At 37.9% G+C, this 19,472-nt stretch overlaps 1 protein-coding gene across 8 annotated transcripts in view; it reads right to left on the reverse strand.

Moving 5' to 3' along the window:
• Window positions 1–19,472, reverse strand: part of PARG (poly (ADP-ribose) glycohydrolase) — a 146,180-nt gene that overhangs the window by 83,781 nt on the left and 42,927 nt on the right. For all 8 annotated transcript variants that reach the window (XR_001002707.1, XM_011950376.1, XM_011950379.1 and 5 more), the window contains one exon: window positions 14,892–14,966. Coding sequence is in view for 7 of the 8 variants with exons in the window: in XM_011950376.1 (XP_011805766.1) it covers window positions 14,892–14,966 (75 nt within the window). In the remaining variant the exon portion in view is untranslated. The remainder of the gene's footprint in view (window positions 1–14,891; window positions 14,967–19,472) is intronic.

A 19,472-nucleotide genomic window follows, 5' to 3' on the forward strand; every position in this document is an offset into this window, starting at 1 on the left:
CCCAGGCTGGTCTTGCACTCCTGGGTTCAAGCGATCATCCCACATCAGCCTCCCAAAGTGCTAGAATCACAAGCATGAACCACCAAGCCCAGACTTAAGGAATGTTTAAGGTAGTTCAATGACAGCTTAGCACACTCACAGTATTATAAAATGTGCCACGCAAATCAAGTAACGTGCATACATACATATTATAGTGCTTAATTCTTAATTTAATTATTAAATTATCCAGTATGAAATAATAATATTATAGTCTGAACTTCACTCTTATTAAGGATGAAACAAAACTAATTTTCCTAAAAGGCTTGAGGACACTCTGTGGAAGCACACTCTTTGGAGAAAGAACAAAAATGCTAATACATTAGTAGTTAAAACAAATGCTATTACAATGAAAAGATCTTTTTAAAAAATGGACAAGTTCTACTCAACAACTCAATTATTTGAAGTAATATCCAATTTAAAAAAATTCAGGCCAGGCACAGTGGCTTACGCCTGTAATCCCAGCACTTTGGGAGGCCACGGCAGGCGGATCACGAGGTCAGGAGATCAAGACCATCCTGGCTAACACGGTGAAACCCCGTCTCTACTAAAAATACAAAAAATTAGCTGGGCATGGCGGCGGGCGCCTGTAGTCCCAGCTACTCGGGAGACTGAGGCAGGAGAATGGTGTCGACCCGGGAGGCAGAGCTTGCAGTGAGCAGAGACTGTGCGCCACTGCACTCCAGTCTGGGAGAGACAGCGAGACTCTGTCTCAACAACAACAAAAAAAAATCAAAACACAGTCAAAGAATGTTGAGAAATCTCAGAAGTTCCCTGTAAGCAGGCCTCCATGTAGAAAGATAATGTCAGATCCAGAAGGATCCTTAGGGATGACCTAGTACATTGCTATCCAATCTAACTTTCTGCAGTGATGAAAATGTTCTATATCTGTGCTGTCCAGGATGGCAGCCACCAGCCACATGTGGCATTTGAAATGTGGCTACTGTGACTGAAGAACTGAATTTTAAATTTTATTTCATTTTAATTAATTTCTATTTAAATAGCTATATATGGATAGTAGCTACTGTTTGGACTCCACAGATGTAGTCTTTCTTGCTATACCACTCCAATGAAACAGTCACCAGGGCAACCAAAAGAAGATTCAAGGGTTTTCAGACATATGTAGATACAACTACAGATTACTAAATCTGTAGCTTTTTGTTTAGAGGTTTTAAAATACACCTAATTTTATTCAACTGCATCAGGCTACTTTTGGTAACCCCAATTCATTTTAAAAGAAGGATGAAAATGGTCAAATATTCCTCTTGAAATAATTTTGGTTTTATAGCCTATATAAAAATGAAGGCTTATGAGGACCGATGTGGCACGTAGTTATATCACATAAAACTTTAAGAGGTCAGGTTCAATCTATCATCTGGTGCATTCATCCTCCTTTTGCATGTAGGAATTAAAGAGGTAAATGGGCCCCTGAAGTGTGAAGTTACACAGCTCAGAAATCCAACAAAAAGAACAGCCTCTCCTTTCTACTGAATTCTAGTCATATGTTGCTACTTAATCCAAACACATATTGAACACCTGCTTTGTCCAGGGCATTAGATTGAGCACTGTGAAAAATAAGTACCAAGACAAACAATACAAGGTGTCTGTCCTCTAGACACTTACTACTTTTTAGGGTAAAAATGCTACACAACAACTATAAAGCCTGGGCACAGTGGTTCATGCCTGTAATCTCAGCACTCTGGGAGGCCAAAGCAGGAGGATCACTTAAAGCCAAGAGTTTAAGACCAGCTTGGGCAACATAGTCTCACTCTGCCACCAGACTGGAATGCAGTGGTGTGATCTCGGCTCACTGCAACCTCCGCCTTCTGGGTTCAAGCGATTCTCCCACCTCAGCCTCCAGAGTAGCTGGAACTTACACGCCACAACACCCAGCTAATTTTTGTATTTTTAGTAGAGATGGGGTTTCACCATGTTGGTCAGGATGGTCTTGATCTCTTGACCTCATGATCTGCCTGCCTCAGCCTCCCAAAGGGCTGGGATTATAGGCGTGAGCCACCGCGACCGGCCAAAAAAAATTTTTACTTAGGTAGATGTGGTGGTGTGGACCTATAGTCCCAGCTACTCTGGAAGCTGAGGTGGGAGGTTCTTGCTTAAGCCTAGGAATTTGAAGTTACAATGAGCCATGATCATGTCACTGCACTCCAGCCTGGAGGACACAGTGAAACCCTGTCTCTGGAAAAAAGATAAATTAAAAAAGCTGTAATAAAGGTTATGCATACTGGCCTTACCTTTTCTCTCTTCCAATCACCAGTCACAAATGGTCAACTATCACCTTATACAAATAATTCCTAAATCTCTCAGTAAGTGATTGTGGTTCAAGGCCCACATTTCTGTGTGCTGGACTACTCTCCCTGAACATCCTGAACTCAGTTCAAGAAACATTAACTGTGCATCAGCCATGAGCTAGAAAATACTAAGACACCCTGGAGAAATTGGGCCTCACAAATATTCAGACATTTCATGGCTATATGATGCCTAACGTAACAAGCACATGGAGGTGTGCACAGGTACTACTGTGAGCACACAGAGGAGTTTTTAGTAGAGGCTGAGAGGACAAAAAAGGATACTCAGAGGAGATAAAAACTGAGCTGAGTCTTGAAGGCTGGATTAAGAAGCAAGCAAACACCATGACAGAGAACCACAAGTAATTTAGAGTCATTAGACCATCAGGTTTGGAACAGGAAAAGTGGCATGAAATGATGCTGGAGAGGTGGGCAGAAGCAAGGTCATGGAATGCCACAAATATCACCAATAGAGCTGAAAAGAGATGAAATGCCATGGAAGGTTTTAAGATCTATGCTTTAGAGAGCTCATTGTGTGTGAGCAGCATGAAGGATGGATTTGAAGGGACCAACTGCACACAGGGGTCGGCTAGGTGACTGTTACAATATACTAGCTGAGTCATGACAATGGTATGGAGGAGACAAATATAACAGAAATAGAGGCGAGACTCAAGAAGTATTTAGGAAGTAAAATTATGATATCACACTATAGAATGAGGAAATGGTAGATCAGCAGAAAAAGGTGGCTGAGGCAGAACAGGGCAGCTAGGATGATGAACAAGTTCTGGCTTGAGTGAATGAATAGATAAATGGTGGAACCATTCACTGACAGAATTTGGAGAGTGGCCACAAGGCTAGTTTTAGTTACTTGTGGAATATCCAGGTGAATAAATCCAATAGTCAATTAGAAGCTGGCAGAGAGAAAGAGCAGAAGAAAAAAGATTTGCGCATAACCTGCATTAAGTGGTATTGAAAGTTCTCACTATGTTAAGTGCTAGGAACATAACAAAGAACAAATCACAGCCTTGTACAGGGAAGCTTATAGAAGATGACTGTAAAATGTCAATTACAACTTTGAGTGGTAATGATGCATCAATGTAGGTTCATCAATTGTAGCAAATGCACTATTCTAGTAGGGGATGTTGACAATGGGGGAGGGTGTGCATGCCTGGGAGTGGGGGATATATGAGAAATCTGTGTATTTTGCTGTGAATCTAAAACTGCTCTAAAAAAAGAAAGTCTAGGTCGGGCATGATAGCTCACGCCTGTAATCCCAGCACTTTGGGAGGCCCAATGCAGGGGGATCACATGAGGTCAGGGGTTTGAGACCAGCCTGGCCAACAGGGCGAAATGCCATCTCTACTAAAAATATAAAAATTAGCCAGGCAAGGTGGTGCACGCCTGTAATACTCAGGAGGCTGAGGCAGGAGAATCGCTTGAACCCAGGAGGTGGAGGTTACAGTGAGCCGAGATTGTGCCACTGTACTCCAACCTGGAGACCAAGACGTCTCAGGGGAAAAAAAAAAAAGTCAATTGCAGAAGTGATAGTCATGATGAATACTAAAAGTCAAGCAAGCACTAACCAGGCAGCAAGGAAAGAGGGTCAAGGCCAGAAAAGATACAGTGACATATGTATCCTAAAGTATAATTGTTTTAGACATGCTGCCCTTGAGGAATGGAGTAAGACTAGCTTTTCCTTTGAGATAACAAGAAAGAGAAACATAAAGTATGTTGAAACCCTTAAAATGAAGAAACTGAAAGAATTTACCTTTTAGATGTCCTCAAATCTCTACAAGAGGTATGAAGTAGGAGCAGACGGATAGCGGAATGTCAGTAAACATTAGAAAACAATGAAAAGGTTTGGAATCCTAGAGTAATGAGGAAATATATAAAAGATGGCAACAGGAAACAAAGGCCTACTTGAGACTGAATAACATGAACTCTTAGCAAGGCCTATCAGTAAGATTCATTATTCCCTCTCTCCCTCCTTCCCTCTCTCCTCTCTCCCTTTATTTCTTCCTCCTTCTCTCCCTTCCCTATTACAACTGTGCTGTGCAAAGTGTGCTCCATGGAATACTTGCTACAAAGGAAGTCAAAAGCTGTTACATGGAAGCTGTTTATAAATAAGTTTGAAAAAAAAAAAGGGTTTAATTAAATAAAGCCAAGCATGTTTCTTTACTGTAAGACTCCTCAGAGCTATTCCCAGAAGGAGGATATAATACGCAGTACATTCCCCCACTTTAACCATTAACCCTTTACTCATGAAGTGTTAATATTTGCATAATACAACCTAGGACACAGTGGACCAGAAGAAAAGGGATCAAAGCAGTGGACACTCAAAAAACAGAAAGCACAGTAGGAATAAGGGAATAGAAAACTAGGAGGCTGTGGTGGGAGAAAAATTATCAGTTCATGACTTCAGAGAAGGAGCTGGCTCAGGGGATAACCAGGTCCAAGCTCTGGTCATTTGTGGTCACATGAGTTAATAATGTAGAAGGTCTCACACTCAGACTTGGGTCTGACTAGTAAATGGTTCATCAACATGAATATCAACTGAAACGAAGTTGCCCAAGGTGATGCCAAGTAACAGAAGAGAGGAAAAGAGGTGTCAAAGATGGGCAGATAACAAGAATGGGAAGAGGGAGTACAACCAGATGGCAAAGGATTCAAAGGAACGAAGACTGTTGGAAGCTGGTAGGTGCTCTCCCTGAGACTGTGCTGTTGCCGCCTTTTTTTTTTCCCAGTAGAAACAGGGGTTCACCATGTTGGTCAGGCTGGTCTCAAACTCCTGACCTCAAGTGATCTGTCTGCCTCAGCCTCCCAAAGTATTGGGATTACAGGCGTGAGCCACATGCCCAGCCACGTGGTTCTAAATGATGCCAGATCTAAGGCTATGGGCCATTAAGGCCACCTTCTGCTAGAAGGTTTTCCTCTTCTTTCTACCTTTAATTCAAGTCTTTGAACTTATCAGGCCTCCCTAGCTTTACTCAATTAGTTTTTACAATGAATCTTCCCCTTTCCCTACCCATTTTAAACTGACCTAATGTTTGGGTAGTATGTTTAATCTGATTCAGCTTCTTTCCTAGGTGCAATGTCAAAGACCGACTCTGATGGCATGTGCCACGGTCCATAGATAAAAGTGAGATGTCACTTAGTTACTTAAACTCCCTAAACCTTGGTTTTCCATTCTTCATTTGTAAAACAGAAATATTAATAGCATCTAACTCATGAGGTGGTTGTTCGAATTAAATCAGATAAAGCATACTGCTGACACTATAGCTGGTACATAGAAAACTCTCAGTAATAAGCACTACCACCTCCATCACCACAGATAACCAAATAAGATGAAAACACAGAAGAGATATCTACAAGGAGGATCTTGTAGAAGGGGTGAGTCTGAAATGAGACAGACCTATGCCTGCAACAGATAAAAAGGTCCAAGAGAAGTGATGCTGGAAAAGTCTGCAACTTAAGCAGCAGGCATGGAAGAAGGAAAGGATTACAAAGGGAGACAGGAGCCAACTATCAGGAAAGAGGCTATGCATATGGTTACTTAAGGCAGTGAGCAGTTGCAACATTACACTCCCAGTGGAAAATGCCCTTTGTTTATCTTAGAGCTAGGCTTCTCAGGACTGAGGCAGATTAGACCAAGAGCAAGACTTCAACATATATCACTTTGGAGTTCATTTGAAAATATTCCATATTTCACTATGCTGGAAATGGCCCTTGTTGCAGAAAATGTCTTTTTATAATGCTTTTCATGTAATCAAAGAGCATTTGTGGCAACATGGTACTATGTCACTCAGCTTACCAAAAACTTCTTTAACACACTATAAAGAAAAATTATTTAGCTAGCTTAGAATCTGACAGACCCTTGTACTTAATCATTACCTGTCGTTATCATCACAATAAATCGAGGATGAGTATTTTTCTCTACTAGTACTAATAGTAAATAAGGAGAAAGACCATTGGCTCAGTCTTTGGTAAACCATAGCACCAACAGCACCCCCTTATATAAAAGGACCAATGGATCTATTTAGTCTTTGATGACCAAGTTTACCGCTTGTTTAAATAGGCTACACATTGAAACAGTACATAAATTTGAAAAACAAATCTAACATCCTGTTTTCATTTACTCATTATTTCTACCTTCAGATAAAAATACTATAATAGTCCTTCCAGGGTTAAATATGAAATGTTACTTGTAGATAAAAATGTTTGAAGCATACTCAAAAAGACTACAGAATTTATTTTGATGAGTAGGAACATAAGAAGAATAAATGTAAATTAATTTAACAAGAATTATAAATCAAGGCACCATGTTGAACTGTGTTAATAAAATACAAACAAAACACAACAAAACCCAAAACACTTCAGAGCTAGCTGATAAAGAGAGACACAAATCACCGGCAAGATTAAAACATAAAATTATTTTCACTCCTCTAACAGTAGATTTTTGGATAATGAAATCAGCACCACAGCAACATTTAAAAGGAATAACTTCTACTGCTATTTGATCCAAATGAAGGGTTAGAGTTATAGGACAAACTAAGTACTAGCTTAATTTAATTATTAGAATGTAAGAGAAAGTATACTGAATGAATTTTCACTTTTGAGTATCTGTAACTTCTAACCGCTTTGTCCACCACATAAATACAATCCAGATAGTGTTTTGCAAAAACAAAATAACAACTCTAACTTCATCAGTGATCTAGTGCATAGAGTGCTCAACTAAGACTGATATTCCATGGTAACTCATCAAGTTTATAAAAGCAAAGTGCCTAGTTCCAATTGGAGTAATCTGTCCTTTGGGATATGCACTATTTAGATATCATAAATATCAGACTCTCAACATATGTCCCAATTCAAAAGCACACATTAACCAAATCAGGGAGAGAAATTCCACATATTCCATACAAATCTAAAAGTCACAATTCATCTGTTTCAATATTTTAGTGACTCTGATTAGCTCCCTTTTGGCTCCTATAGTTCTTATGAATTAAATTGAGCTGTAAAGTAATGCAGACCTTATGATTCCAGAGACTGTGAGTCACCAAGGGAAGAGGTCCAAAAAGGTTAAATTTCCACTGAACTCCAAATCAGAGGTTCGAAAGCTAGAGAGATAAAGACATTAGCTGTAGTCTTATGAAACATTCAAGGCTGCTTTCATTTGATTAGGAGTTTGGTACAGGCTCTTTGTGACAAATATAACAAAGACATTTCATATTTTTTAAGCTTTGAAGAAAATCCCAGAAAACAGATTATCTATGAAGAATGTTAAATCAATCTAAGTATTAATGTGTTTATATACATTCAGAAACTTACTTCAGTGTTATCAAAAAAACCAAACCAAAACAAAACAAAAAATGACCACCAAAAGGCTATCACAGAAGGAGGCCACATTCCTTCAGTTACTGAAAAACGAAATCTGTTGTGATTTAAAATGGTAGTTACAACTATTTACTGCCTTAGGTAAGCTTTTCCCAAACTATTCTAAAGAGCACTAACCCTCCATGAAATGTTTATAGATAGTCTGGGGATAAAGGGGTGGAGAGAGGAGGAATGAAGAGAGTAGAAAGAAAAATCCTCTAACAATATTTTTGTTCTAAAATTTTTAATACACAAAAATACTGAGTATATTTGATACAGTTATAATTACCTTGAGATAAGCTACTCATAATAGCGTGCCACACCTCAGAAAGCCAGGATGTCCACAGTATACCACATATGCATGAATGCATTGATGCTCAAGTGATGCATAAACATACAACTATTGTGTTTTACGTTATTGAATCATAGCTGATTTGGGCTATGATTTTTGTCTAATAATTTCAATATATATTTTAACTTTGTATTACATAATAGACATAAATCAAAACTTAATTTCTTCCAGCCATTACTCTGTGTATGTGAAATAACTTTTTTTGTAATCTGTTTTAATACAAGTTTATGTTCCTTTTTCTGAGTTTCTACTGATGCTCTGCCAATACATTATAATTTTTAAAGTTTTCCATAATCACAAGTTCAAAAACTGTTACTTTAGTTAAACACAGGTATAAAAATACATGCCTCAATTTCGGAGACAATGAATTATGTTGTACCTGTTTTTAAAATTTTAAATGGCCTTTCTCTTTCTGCCAACTTGGAGCCTGTGGAGGCCTGCTGGGAACAGGACTTCTAAAAAGCAAGTATGTCTGGAAGGCTGTGGTCCAAGGCCATTTTTGCTGAGTATAAGTGTGGTCTCCAGAACCAAAGAGAGCACACAGCTCTTTTTAAAACTGAAGGTGTTTATGCCCAAAATGAAACAGAATTCTATTTGGGCATAAGATGTGCTTATGTATACAAAGCAAAGAACAACAAAGTGACTCCTGGTGGCAAACCAACAAAACCAGAATAATCTATGGAAAGGTAACTTGGTGCCAGGAAACAGTGGCATGGTTCACGCCAAATTCTGAAGCAACCTTCCTGCTAAGGCCATTGGACACAGAATCTGTGTGATGCTGTACCCCTCAAGGATTTAAACTAATGAAAAGTAAATAAGTAAAAGTAGATTATTGCTCTTGGAAAAAAAAACTAAAAAAAATTTAAATGACAGAGTTCTGAAGAAAAAGATAGCTTAGACATAAAATGATGAATTTATTTTGCATCATTCAAAACTCAATATTATGTCCCATTTACCTTTTAAATTAGGTAGCACATAAACAAAAATGCAAGTTCAATACTAATAGAATTACACACTCTTATTTACAGTGATAGAGGCTTTAAACAGTCTTCTCTGACAAGTCAGAGGACAAGAGCTGATAGGAGAATGCATAGTCAATATTTTAATAACTACAGCGAACACAAAAGATGCAGAATTTCTAAGTTGCAATAATCTATTTTGTATGTATGATTTGAAGTAAAGACTTTATGCTATATATGTATATTTAAATTGTGGTTTACAAACAGAAATATATTACTAGCCTCATCATAGCAACAAAATCATTCTAAAGTCTAGGTTTTCCATTTTTTACTTTTAAATGTCCTCTCATTCCTGTACTCCTATCTCTCACTCTCCACCTTTACCAGCCACAGATGCAAAAAACAAAAGCAAAACCAAAACCACTCATTTTGTTATTTATGACAGCCTTCATGGAAAAACCAATGGAAGGATGAAACGAAAGGCATATACATTTCTATCTTTTCAATTCCAGACATAAAACTCAACACAGAAAGGAAGATGAAATAGTCACTAAAATCCTTAGGCTTCCTTTCAACAATTCATCCATTTTATTAAGAAGTTTGTTACATAAATCAATTGCAGATTTAAAGCTCTTTATATTAGCTTAACATTTTATACTTATTGTGAAATATTCAAAAAGTATATAAAAATATATATGTATAGTCTAATGAATAAATATAAAGCAAACATCCAAGTCCAGAAATAGAAGCCAATATCACAGAAATAGAAGAAACCCCCTTAAAAATATATCCCCCATGCTCTTCTTCAGTTACTACAGCTTTAATGTAAATTTCACAAGTTAATATACTACGAATGAAATGAAACAGTGCCACAGGTGTTGTAAAAGAGGAGTATTTGGCTGGGCACTGTGGCTCATGCCTGTAATCCCAGCACTTTGGGAGGCCAAGGTGGGTGGATCACCTGAGGTCAGGAGTTCATGACCAGCTTTACCAATATGGTGAAACCCCATCTCTACTAAAAATACAAAAATTAGCCTGGCGTGGTGGCAGGTGCCTGTAATCCCAGCTACTCAGGAGGCTGAGGGGGTAGAGTAACTTAAACCTGAGATGCAGAGGTTGCAGTGGGCCGAGATTGTGCCACTCCACTCCAGCCTGAGTGACAGAGGGAGACTCTGTCTCAAAAACAAAAAAAGAGAAGTATTTAAAAATTCCTCCAAGATGCATTGATAGAGGCCTTTTCTAACATATAGAACATTTTGTTCAACTTTCCAGTGAAAAATGCCAGGAGTAAGTATATCGATTCATTTAGAATATAAATTACAGAAGTGTTTGAATTTAATTTTGTGGAACACCACACAGGAGGGCCATAAAACACAGATTGTGTGTTTGTAGCACTTCCAGCAGCTGGCAGTGAGGAAGACCAATATCACCCCTGAAGATGCAGAAAATACTAAATAACAGCCATTTTGACTCAGTAGCACCTAAATATATAAATATAAATAACAAATTAACAGATTGCTCTCTGTGATCTTTGCTGGTTTCTAAAAAAATAACAAAAGCTGAGGTAATACTCCTTACTTCCATTCCAGTAGAGGTGCTCACACACCAGGGTGGGCTTCTGGGCCCCTTACCTCTAGTGCTAGAGACCGGAATGTAGGTAATTACACTACCATGGCTTCACAATGACTGTTGATATGAACTCCTCTTGTTGTAAGGTAGTTTGGGTTACAAAATCCTTTACTTACTGAATTAATCAAAGAAAGGTTTTAAGGAGATAAATATCAACAGCCTCAAAATAAACCTAACTGCAAAATATTAATCTTAATACGATGTGAAATTTAATTATTTTCCTTAATAAAACAAGCCACTGAGAGTTCAATGTCACATTTAAGTAAAGAATTTCCAAATTCTGACTGAGAGCAGCCACTCACACCTGTAATCCCAACACTTTGGGAGGCCGAGGTGTGCAGATCGCTTGAAGTCAGGAGTTCAAGACCAGCCTGGCCAATATAGTGAAACCCTGTCTCTACCAAAAATCCAAAAATTAGCCGGGCATGGTGGTGCGTGCCTGTAGTCCCAGCTACTCAGGAGGCTGAGGCATGAGAATTGCTTTAATCTGGGAGGTGGAGGTTACAGTGAGCCGAGATCATGCCACTGTACTCCAGCCTGGGCAACAGAGTGAGACATTGTCTCAAAACAACAAAAAATTAAAAAATAAAAACTGAAAAAAAATTGCCAAACCCTGCTAATAAACAATGTTTAAGAACCCTTAGTTTAAGGCCGAGTATGGTAGCTCCTGCCTGTAATCCCAGCACTTTGGGAGGCTGAGGAGGGGGGATCACGAGGTCAAGAGATTGAGACCATCATGGCCAACATGGCAAAACCCCATCTCTAATAAAAATACAAAAAACTAGCTGGGCATGGTGGCGCACGTCTGTAGTCCCAGCTACTTGGGAGGCTGAGGTAGGCGAATGGCTTGAACCCAGGATAAGTTCTAGTGAGCCGAGATTATGCCACTGCATTCCAGTCTGGTGACAGAGCTAGAATCCATCTCAAAAAAAAAAAAAAAAAGAACCCTTTATAGGCCAGGCAGAGTGGCTCATGCCTATAATCCCAGCACTTTGGGAGGCTGAGGAATGAAGATTGCTTGAGTCCAAGAGTTCAAGACCAGCCCGGGTAACAATGGTGAAAAATTGTCTCTACAAAAATCTGTATAAAGACAATTTTGGGTAACAATCTGGGTAACAATGGTGAAAAATCTGTCTCTACAAAAAAATACAAAAAACTAGCCAGGTGTGGTAGCACATGCCTGTAGTCCCAGCTACATGGGAGGCTAAAGTGGGAGGATGTATACAGCCCAGGAGGTTGAGGCTGCAGTGAGCTGTGACAGCACCACTGCACTATAGCCTGGCTTTAAATTAAAAAAAAAAAAAAAAGAACCCTTTATAAACAAGCCTTCCTACTGCAGAATAAGACACTGAAAATGCAAATCAAATATAATTAATTTGTTTCCCTTGCACTAAAAACCTTTGCTTCCACCAATCCCACCTACATATATGTCTGACACTTACTTCTCACTAACCACTGCAAGCATCAGCAATGTTGTCCCTGTGGGTCATGACTTGGTAAAGTACTAGAATAATATCTGGAGATTTGATGGATAGAAAAATACACAAGTGTATTAAACATCCAAGGTATTTTGTTAAGTACACAATAATGACAGAATAGCAAACAATCACAGGGAGAACCACCTTCAAATCTCTAGATAGGCTTTATACAAATTTCCTCAAATCTCTAACAAACACAGGAGTGGATGAGCAGACAATTTATCAATTTGATGGAATATTGCTGCAACCATTAAGGCTAAACATTATAAAGTTATATATCACAGAAGATTTTATAATATAGCATAAATTTTAAACATACATTTATATCTAGCTATAAGACATCATATATATGGGCAAAGACTTAAAGAATACAATAAGAAATGAATACTTAGTGTAGTTGTAGGGACTTCTCCAACCCTCCATATGTTTACAAAGTAAATGCAAATCAGAAGGTCTAGTTGGGAGCGGTGGCTCACACCTGTAATCCCAGCACTTTGGGAGGCCGAGGTGGGTGGATCACTTAAGGTCAGGAATTTGGGACCAGCCTCGCCAACATGGCGAAAACCCATCTCTACTAAAAATACAAAAATTAGCCGGGCAACGTGGCGGGCACCTGTAATCCCAGCTACTTGGGAGGTTGAGGCAAGAGAATTGCTTGAACTCGCAAGGCGGAAATTGCAGTGAGCTGAGATTGTGCCGCTGCACTCTAGCCTGAGTGACAGATGAGACTCCATCTCATAAAAAAATAAATAAATAAGTATCAGAAGGTCGAAAATGCAAGGACTCTTCTCTCTAAAGAACTGTAAAACTATCATCAGCACCTGAGTAATCATCTCATATTTATTATCTACACTAAACACACCAAAACTTGCTATATATTACCCGTTTCAGGCATGTTTCTGGGCAAGGTCACCAGATAAAGGGAAAACAAGGTCCTGTCTGAGTATTCTGATTAAGAAGAGAGGAAAAAATGACTACTCCATAGCAAGGTGACAGAGATATTGTAACCAATGGCATCTTTTACTGCCATCTCAAGGTATCAAATTATACATTACTTCTTACCTCAATTAACCACCATATCCAATTTAAGCCCAGAAAGTTACAATACAAATGTTATGTCCTGATAACTTAAGTGACAAGGATAACGATTATATCAATTTGATCTACTTTTCATTGCATCAGATATTACATTGCTGTAACAGTGAAAGACATTTAGATTCAAGGATATCTGAGATATCCAATTTCCAGACACAAGGATAAGGCTTTCATTATTTACTTTATGTCTGCCTTGCAAAAGCCATACGGGTCAAAAGCTCAGTAAGATAATCCTGAAATTACTGGTACTACCTTGAAATGCAGAATTAGTTTGGATTCTATTAACATGATATAAGAATTGCCCTTAGCACCTAGGTGTGTTGCAGAAAGTAACAAATTAATCCTAAAACTCAGAGTGAAATGCAAAGAATCCAAAAATAGCCAAAACAAATTTGAAAAAAAAAATGAAGTTATAGGACACACACTTCCTGATTTTAAAACTTACCACAAAGCTATGGAACCAAGACTGTGTGGTACTGGCACAAGGATAGACACATAGATCAGTGGAGTAGAACTGAGAGGCCAGAAACAATCCTTACGTCAACTGATTTTGAAAAGGTGCCAACACAATTCAACAGGGGATAGAAGAGTCTTTTCAACAAATGGTGCTGGCACAACTTGTTATCCACATGCAAAATAATGAAGTTGAACTCCTACCTTACACCACATATGAAAATTAACTCAAAATGGATATCCACATGGAAAATAATAAAATTGGACCCCTAATTTACATCACATGCAAAAATTAAATGGGCAATAGTCATAGTGTAAGAGCTAAAGCTATAAAATTCTTAGAAGAAACATAAATCTTCATGATCTTAGATTAGCTTCTTAAATATGATCCTGAATACAGAAGAAAAAAAATGATAAACTAGACTTCATCAAAACTAAAAATTTTTGAGCTTCAAAGTGTACCATCAAGAAAATGAGAAAGAAAGGAAAAAAAAAAAAACACAAAATGGGAGAAAATATTTGAAAGTCATATATCTGGTACGGAATCTGCATCTACAATATATAAAGAATGCCTAAAATTCAATAATAAAGACAAAAAATTTGAATAGATATTTCTCCAAAGAAAATATACAAATGGCCAACAGACAAATGAAAAGACTCTCTCTGCTAATGGTACTGTGAAAGTGATATTCCTATCCACTACTGGCAGCAAAGTAAATTGCTACAATTAATCTGTGGAAAAAGGATTTTATGGCACAAGTTTTTAAAAGATTTTAAAACAAATGTTTTATGCCCTTTGACTTACGTCATGTAATTTCTGGAAATCACCTAAAGAAACAATATCAAATATGGGAAAATATATATACATATATAATGATGTTGCCACAATGTAATCGGGGGTAAAACTGGATGCAACCTATATGTTTGAGAATATGGGAACCATTATATTCTCAAAATCTAAGCATGGACTATTGTACATTCCTTGATAATGCTGATAATGGTATGAAAATGTAACAGAAAATGTGTATTCTAAGAGACTAAAACAAAATTCAATATTAACTCCTAATTATATTTATCTAAGACATATATATAACAGCAAATTTATAAAACTAAAAGATGATAATTATCTTAGTGTGGCTGAATTACGGGTATTCTTCTCAAACCTTCTTATAGAGTAGTCAATAATATTTTCATAAAGAAATAAGGATACTTTTACCTTATCCCAGAAATCGATCAAAGCTGTAAAGTCCCATTTCTTAGAATATGCCACATTGTATTTCAGAATAGCATCCTGTGGAAAATGCAGAAACAAAATGTCATGTTATGGACAAGTGAATGACCCATGAAGAGCCTGTCTCTTATGAACTACCTCCAGTACATTTCATAATGTTAGACAAGCTTCCTACAACTTTCCCCTGCTACTGATATGGACATCAGTAGCTACAGACAAACAGAATGAATACTAATTTATTATTCACTTAAAAAAATGAGATTAGAAAGGTCAAGTAATAGGTGAAAAAACACAATTACACCCTAAAGCATGCATTCTAAATAGGGTGATATACTCCAAATAGACAAAAACTGGATCTTGAGGGATAAAAAATGAACTTAGATATCACAATTGTTGGTGGTCCTTGAAAGCGTCACCTTATATATACACAGAGATACATAGTGTATTTGTAGTATGAAAATTTCATGGGTCAGTTAATAGGGTTGAGGTATAAATTTTTTTTGTAAAAAACAAAAATTAAAAATTTCATGGGGACAAGGAGATTAGGAAAAAATATTTAAAAATTGTCTTTTTTCCTTTACTATAAGGTATTTTTATACAATATATATAAATAATTATCTTCCTCTAGCAGTTCACATAAATTACACATTTATGTAGAATGAAAAGTCAAAATACGCCATCTACTGGTGTAGTTTTTAACTGTTTGAATAGGCAATACTATATATCTGGTTTCCGAGTCAGGTATGCATAAGACAATCCATTAGATGTGCAGAAAGAACTATTTATTTATAATTACCTTTTATCTCATCCTTTTAAATATCTACTTTGGTCTAGTTTTATACTGTACATATTACATTAATATAGTAAAAGATATGCAGAATTTATAAACAACTATTTATCTTGGTAATACACACTGAAAATTTTTTTTACTGAGGTACACAAGTCTGAAAACCACTCTGTTAGATTATTACTATAAATCTTTCAAATTTTGTTATTATTGAATAAGTTTTTAAAAAATTAATACTCTGTCAAAGCTTCCTGAATAGTACTTTATGCCATACTATGTATCTAGGTTAAAAGATGAGCCAACAAAATGTGTCTTATTTACTTGGAATCAAGGGACATCCAAATTCCTTAAGAAAAGAAAAAGAAAAATCATCCATAAAATAAGACAGCAAGAAAGAGTCTTTATTTTTCGCTTACAAGCCATAGCATAACATTTTCTATTAAGAATTAAGAGATTTTAGGCTGAGTGCGGTGGCTCACACCTGTAATCCCAGAACTTTGGGAGGCCGAGGCAAGTGGATCACGAGTTCAGGAGATGGAGACCATCCTGGCCAACATGGTGAAATCCCGTCTCTACCAAAAATACAAAAATTGGCTGGGCATGGTGGTATATGCTTGTAATTCCAGCTACTAGGGAGGCTGAGGCAGGAGCATCACTTGAACCAGGGAGTCAGATGTTGCAGTGAGCCGAGGTCACGCCACTGCACTCCAATCTGGGCAACAGAGTGAGACTCAGTCTCCAAAAAAAAAAAAAAGAAGACTTAAGAGATTTTGGCCTGCACGGTGGCTCATAGCACACCTTTGGGAGGGCGAGGTAGGTGGATCGCTTGAGTCCAGGAGTTCGAGACTAGCGTGGGCAACATGACAAGACCCCTAGAAAAAAATACAAAAATTAACCAGGCATGGTGGTGCATGCCTGTAGTCCCAGCTATTTGGGGGGCTGAGGTGGGAGGATTGCCTGAGCCCAGGATGTTGAGGTTGCAGTGAGCCGAGATCGCACCACTGCATTCCAGCCTGGGTGACAGAGCAAGATCCTGTGTCAAAAAAAAAAAAGAAAGAAAGAAAAAAAAATTTAAAAAATTTAAGGATTTTTTTTTCTAATCATTGGTATCTAATTTCAGAACCTCACAAAGTATTAAATAGAAACGTGTATCAATAGGTGAATGAATAAAAAATGCATATACTGGAGCAAACTACCAATATACTGAAAAACACGGATGAATCTCAAAAATCTTCATTTTGAGGGAATGAAGTCAGACATACCTACTATGATTCCACTCATGCAGAATGTAACTATAGTGAAAAAGAACAGATGAGTAGTTGCCTGGGGCCAGAGCAGAAAGCGGAATGGACTGCAAAGTGGGGAGAGGAACCTTTGGGGATGATACAAACATTCTGTATCTTGATTATAACAGAGCTTCACGGGTATGTGTAAACGTCCAAACTCATCAAATGACACACTTTAAAAGGATAAACTTTCTTATCCATACGTTATTATTCTTCAAAGTTGGTAAGGAAAAACATTTTAAATAGCAACTGCATTCTAATTCTTCACGTAATTCTCTAATTCTTTTAGTGTTTTATAATTAGCATTAAGCTCTGGCTTGTATTTATTTTCACTTCAGTCTTCAAGTCTCAAAAGTAGTCTATTATGAGGTCGCCTGTCATTAGAAAAACTGGATACTACTCCGTACTCTTGAGTTATCAACTACTGAACAAGTTCTTTTTAGTTCCTAATTCACAATAAGCACAAAAAATTCTTTGTGTGCAAATTATCACACACATTATTTATATAAGTACTACTGTACTTACATGTAAAATCAACTTTTGAGGACACTATTACTTTTTAAAATTCTGAATGTCTCTAACCCCTCTAAATCCAACATCAAATGATATATAAACAGCAAAAGGATCATTATATTCAATCAGAGGGATTTAATGTTTCCCTCTTCCTCTCTCAAAGCATTCTTTCAGCGAAGGCAACAATTACCATAAGCAGATAGAAAAATATCTCGATGGATTACTCTGTTCTATTGAATCTACCATGAGAGAAATGCAAAAAGGAAATTCAGATTAAAGCAATTACCCCTTCCTGAAATAATCATGGTGCACCAAGGAATTGCTAGAGAGGTAAGAAGACTGTGTAATTTAGAACACTATAGTTAATCTTTCATTTATTTATTTTTTTTGAGACGGAGTCTTCGCTCTGTTGCCCAGGCTGGAATGTAGTGGCCCGATCTCAGCTCACTGCAAGCTCCACCTCCTGGGTTCATGCCATTCTCCTGCCTCAGCCTCCCAAGAAGCTGGGGCTACAGGTGCCCACCACCACGCCCGGCTAATTTTTTTGTATTTTTTAGTAGACGGAGGGTTTCACCGTGTTAGCAAGGATGGTCTCGATCTCCTGACCTTGTGATTCACCTGCCTTGGCCTCCCAAAGTGCTGGGATTACAGGCGTGAGCCACCACGCCCAGGTGCCTTTTTTTTTTAAGATGGAGCTTCGCTCTTTGTTGCCCAGGTTGGAGTGCAGTGGCATGATCTTGGCTCACTGCAACCTCCACCTCCTGGGTTCAAGCGATTCTCCTGTCTCAGCCTCCCGAGTAGCTGGGAGGCATCCACCACCACGCCCGGCTAATTTTTGTATTTTTAGTAGAGTTGAGGTTTCACCATGTTGGCCAGGATGGTCTTGAACTCCTGACCTCTGATGATCCACCCGCCTCGGCCTCCCAAAGTGCTGGGATTACAGGCCTGAGCCACTGCTCCTGGCCTCACTATAATTATTCTATTTGCATTTGAAGAAATATAAAAATTCTTAAAAACAGCCTCTGTTTAGAAGAATAAAAATAAAGAACCTAAGATAGTGTTCTTCAAATGGACTCTGGGTAATATTCCTGGGTTGCCTGCTTCTATGTGAGTTTATAATTTTGTTTTTAGAAAATAACAGCCAAATGACAACATGCTGTAGAAATGAAGGCTGGTACTATTAATAGACAAAAATAGTGAAAAGATTGAGCTGTCCTTCTATACACCACAGTACAGGTATGTTAAATTCTAAAGAACCTTGGTCCAGATGTGGTAATGACATGCCTGTAATCCCAGTATTTTGGGAGGACAAGGCAGGTGGAGCACTTGAGCTCAGGAGTTTGAGACTAGCATGGGTAACATGGCAAGACCCAGTGTCTCAGTCAAAAAATATAAAAAATTAGTCCAGTGTGGTGCCATGCGCCTGTGGCACATGCCTGTAACATTATACTGAAACTAAGTAAACTCTAGCAGAACTTGAGATTTTTTTCCAGCGACTCAGGAGGCTGAGGCACAAGAATTGCTTGAGCCAGTGAGGTGTAGGTTGCAGTGAGCTGAGATTGCGCCACTGCAATCTGATGGTCTATATAAGGATCCCATCTTTGTTTCCACCAACATCCATCAACTGTTCATGATTAGTAGGAAAAGTAATAATTGCAAAATAATTTCTTCTTTATGTAGGATTTTAAAGAATTTCTCAGCAAACTATTTTGGGGTTTGGATCAGTGGTTTGAAAATTTCTGTGCAAAGAAAGGAATAACAACTACAAATTGTTTCACTGTGATAATAAATACAAATCAAATGATGGTTCATTATACCTGAAATTAAAAAAAAAAATAATCAGGCCAGGCGTGGTGGCTTACACCTGTAATCCCAGCACTTTGGGAGGCCGAGGTGGGTGGATCACGAGGTCAGGAGATGGAGACCATCCTGGCTAACACGGTGAAACCCTGTCTCTACTAAAAATACAAAAAATTAGCC

This window comes from Colobus angolensis, unplaced genomic scaffold (genome assembly GCF_000951035.1).
Source record: "Colobus angolensis palliatus isolate OR3802 unplaced genomic scaffold, Cang.pa_1.0 Scaffold306, whole genome shotgun sequence".
NCBI lineage: Eukaryota > Metazoa > Chordata > Mammalia > Primates > Cercopithecidae > Colobus > Colobus angolensis.